This window comes from Bos taurus, chromosome 4, assembly GCF_002263795.3.
Source record: "Bos taurus isolate L1 Dominette 01449 registration number 42190680 breed Hereford chromosome 4, ARS-UCD2.0, whole genome shotgun sequence".
In the NCBI taxonomy this organism is placed as follows: Eukaryota; Metazoa; Chordata; class Mammalia; order Artiodactyla; family Bovidae; genus Bos; species Bos taurus.
The window spans coordinates 97,168,599-97,172,789 of record NC_037331.1 but is presented as its reverse complement, the minus strand read 5'-3'; the positions used below and the strand labels follow the sequence as shown (position 1 = coordinate 97,172,789).

General features: G+C 44.8%; 1 protein-coding gene across 6 annotated transcripts in view; it reads right to left on the bottom strand.

The window, feature by feature from the left end:
• Nucleotides 1-4,191, bottom strand: part of EXOC4 (exocyst complex component 4) — an 806,015-nt gene that overhangs the window by 573,309 nt on the left and 228,515 nt on the right. For all 6 annotated transcript variants that reach the window (XR_009494158.1, XM_024990789.2, XM_059885681.1 and 3 more), the window contains one exon: nucleotides 153-241. Coding sequence is in view for 5 of the 6 variants with exons in the window: in XM_024990789.2 (XP_024846557.1) it covers nucleotides 153-241 (89 nt within the window). In the remaining variant the exon portion in view is untranslated. The remainder of the gene's footprint in view (nucleotides 1-152; nucleotides 242-4,191) is intronic.

Below are 4,191 nucleotides of genomic sequence, written 5' to 3'. Positions count from 1 at the left end.
CTGGGAAATGATAGAAGAAACAGATTACCAAGTCTTTAAATCTTTGCTATTGTGAAAGAATCCTATGAATGCAGACCTCAAATTCACATGCTATGAACACTTCAGATCTTCCTCCAGAAAATGACTTTTTCCAGGGAGGGTCAGTTACCCACCTTGAAGTTCTCCGCTCCGACTGTACAGCTCCCTTCTCTGTTCTCTCAAGTAGGCACTCATGCTGATGGCATGGGAGGAGGATTCGAACCTGCAATGAAACGCAGCAAAAAACACACAGTGAGGGAGGAGTAACCAAATAGGTGGTGCCCAGCTACGTATATCCCCAAAGTAACCTACTCCATCCATGGGATGCTCACTAGTACTCCATGACCAAAATGTCCTGATCCAGGGCAGGCTGCCATGGATCGTGATTTGTGAATGGTATTCCTGGCGAAATGCTCTTCCAAGACAGAATTTGGATCTTCTGCTCATTCTTGATTTCAACTGATACAACTTAATCTCTTGCAACTTTCTATTGTCTTCAGATCCCTCACCAAGATCCCTACACACAATCCACACAAGCATCTCATAAAGTCATTCTGACTTTCCTCCTATGCAACCCAAAAGCCTTCAGTGGCTGCCAGCTGCCACCACAGAAATACTGGCTCCTCGGAGCTGAACTCTTGCCCTTCCAACTAGTGACAGGATGAGCACGGTGGGCTCTTTGAAATGATGTTAAATAGCTACACCAGAGAAACAAGACATCTGCAGTCTCTCCGTAACAGCCCTCAAAAGCCATATACCTTCTAAACAGTTGTCAGAATTCTTACCTGCCACCTGCCACATAAAATACTTTGAAAAATACCAAGCTACACAATGTCTGTTCATATCTCCCCAGGAATGGTTTCAGAGACTAGAAACATGGTGGATAGGTTCGTGATCTAGAACATGTCTTTAAAAGCTAAAATGACAAGAAAGTGAATAAAAACAGAAACAAATCATAGTCTTCAAAGTAACTTGCAGTGGGACTTCCCTGGTGGTCCAGTGGCTAAGACTCTGGGCTCCCAATGCAGGAGGTCTGGACGCGATCCCTGGTCAGGGAACTAAGATCCCGAATGCCACAGGGCACAGACAACAATAAATAAATAAAAAGGCACCAATTTCTTTAACTAAAAAGAAAAGGTAAAGGCATTGTTCATTCACTCACTCATTCTTAAAAAAATAACAAAGAATAACTTGCAGATACGGGACAACAACAAACAGGAAAAATTATGATTATATCAAACAGTAAATTCTTCGATGTGCTAAGAAATCCCATTTCAAACCTGAGGCATTCAAAGCCAGGATAACAGGCTGACAGGAGAAATCCTTCTAAGAATTATAGCCACTCAGGGGTAAAAACAGTGAAAAAGCATCAGTGATGATGGGACAGGTTTCTGGTCACAACAAAGGAGCCTCAATATTTTCTTAATTATGCCTTCTTTATCCATTCTTTGACAAGGAAGATGAATACCAAGATGAATGTCAGTGTGAGGGAAACACTTGAGTCACTTGATCCTTTCTCTGCACCCTGCCAAGAACTGAGAGGGCACGAATAGCCAGAGGGAAGACAAAGGGCGCAGTACTTCAAAAGTGCCACCTGCCAGTCAAGAGCTGACAAGAAACCACTGACCTCCAAAAAGCACACTGACAGCTACTGATCAGAAACGGCAAAGGGGAAAAAAATACTCGGGCAAACACTACAAAGGCACACGGAATACCATAAGAGAAGACTTAAATACACCCAATTAACCTTGGCTAGGGGCAATTAACGGAGAAGGCAATGGCACCCCACTCCAGTACTCCTGCCTGGAAAATCCCATGGACAGAGGAGCCTGGTGGGCTGCAGTCCATGGGGTCGATAAGAGTCAGACATGACTGAGTGACTTCACTTTCACTTTTTACTTTCATGCACTGGAGAAGGAAATGGCAACCCACTCCAGTGTTCTTGCCTGGAGAATCCCAGGGACGGGGGAGCCTGGTGGGCTGCCGTCTATGGGGTCGCACAGAGTCGGACACAACTGAAGCAACTTGGCAGCAGCAGCAGCAGGGGCAATTAAAGACAGCAATAAAGTTTCTCATGGATGTGATAAGAACAGAGGACTTGCCAGAATCTGAATCCTTTATGACCTGATGTATTTTTACTACTTGGGAATCCTTTTTGTGTTCGCAACAAGCCACAGATTGATACAATTTTACAGTAAAAGAGGCAAGAAGGATTAGCCAGTCTCACCTAATTTTACAGCCAAAGGCAGGAGGGGCCATTGAGACAGGAGAACAGCCCTGACTCACATGACTCATTAATGGTGGAACCAAAACAAGAAACAGGAAGATCTGTAAGAATGGCCTAATTCTGTGTGAGTGATGAGTTTTCAGTTCAGTTCAGTTGCTCAGGCGTGTCCCACTCTTTGTGAGTCCATGAATTGCAGCATGCCAGACCTCCCTGTCCATCACCAACTCCCGGAGTTCACTCAGACTCACGTCCATCGAGTCGGTGATGCCATCCAGCCATCTCATCCTCGGTCGTCCCCTTCTCCTCCTGCCCTCAATCCCTCCCAGCATCAGGGTCTCTTCTAATGAGTCAACTCTTCGCATGAGGTGGCCAAAGTATTGGAGTTTCAGCTTTAGCATCAGTACTTCCAAAGAACAACCAGGACTGACCTCCTTCAGAGTGGACTGCTTGGACCTCCTTGCAGTCTAAGGGACTCTCAAGAGTCTTCTCCAACACCACAGTTCAAAAGCATCAATACTTCAGTGCTCAGCTTTCTTCACAGTCCAACTCTTACATCCATACATGACCACAGGAAAAACCATAGCCTTGACTAGATGGACCTTTGTTGGCAAAGTAATATCTCTGTTTTTTAATATGCTATCTAGGTTGGTCATAACTTTCCTTCCAAAGAGTAAGTGTCTTTTAATTTCATGTCTGCAATCACCATCTGCAGTGATTTTGGAGCCCAGAAAAATAAAGTCTGACACTGTTCCCACTGTTTCCCCATCTATTTCCCATGAACTGATGGGACCAGATGCCATGATCTTAGTTTTCTGAATGTTGAGCTTTAAGCCAACTTTTTCAGTCTCCTCCTTCACTTTCATCAAGAGGCTTTTTAGTTCCTCTTCACTTTCTGCCATAAGGGTGGTGTCATCTGCATATCTGATGTGATTGATATTTCTCCCGGCAATTTTGATTCCAGCTTGTGCTTCTTCCAGCCCAGCATTTCTCATGATGTATTCTGCATATAAGTTAAATAAGCAGAGTGGCAATAGATAGCCTTGACATACTCCTTTTCCTATTTGGAACCAGTCTGTTCCATGTCCAGTTCTAACTATTGCTTCCTGACCTGCATACAGGTTTCTCAAGAGGCAGGTCAGGTGGTCTGGTATGCCCATCTCTTTCAGAATTTTCCACAGTTTATTGTGATCCACACAGTCAAAGGCTTTGGCATAGTCAATAAAGCAGAAATAGATTTTTTTTGGAATTCTCTTCCTTTTTGCATGATCTAGCGGATATTGGCCAGAGGAGGCAATGGCACCCCACTCCAGTACTCCTGCCTGGAAAATCCCATGGACGGAGGAGCCTGGTGGGCTGCAGTCCATGGGTCACTGAGGGTCAGACACAACTGAGCAACTTCACTTTCACTTTTCACTTTCATGCATTGGAGAAGGAAATGGCAACCCACTCCAGTGTTCTTGCCTGGAGAATCCCAGGGACGGGGGAGCCTGCTGGCTGCCGTCTTCGGGGTCACACAGAGTTAGACATGACTGAAGTGACTTAGCAGCAGAAGCCATATCAGATGTTGGCAATTTGATCTCTGGTTCCTCTGCCTTTGCTAAAACCAGCTTGAACATCAGGAAGTTCACAGTTCACATATTGCTGAAGCCTGGCTTGGAGAATGTTGAGGATTACTTTACTAGCGTGTGAGATGAGTGCAACTGTGTGGTAGTTTGAGCATTCTTGGCATTGCCTTTCTTTGGGATTGGAATGAAAACTGACCTTTTCCAGTCCTGTGGCCACTGCTGAGTTTTCAAAATTTGCTAGCATATTGAGTGAAGTGCTTTCACAGCATCATCTTTCAGGATTTCAAATAGCTCACTGGAATTCTATCACCTCCACTAGCTTTGTTCATAGTGATGCTTTCTAAGGCCCACTTGACTTCACATTCCAGGATGCCTGGCTCT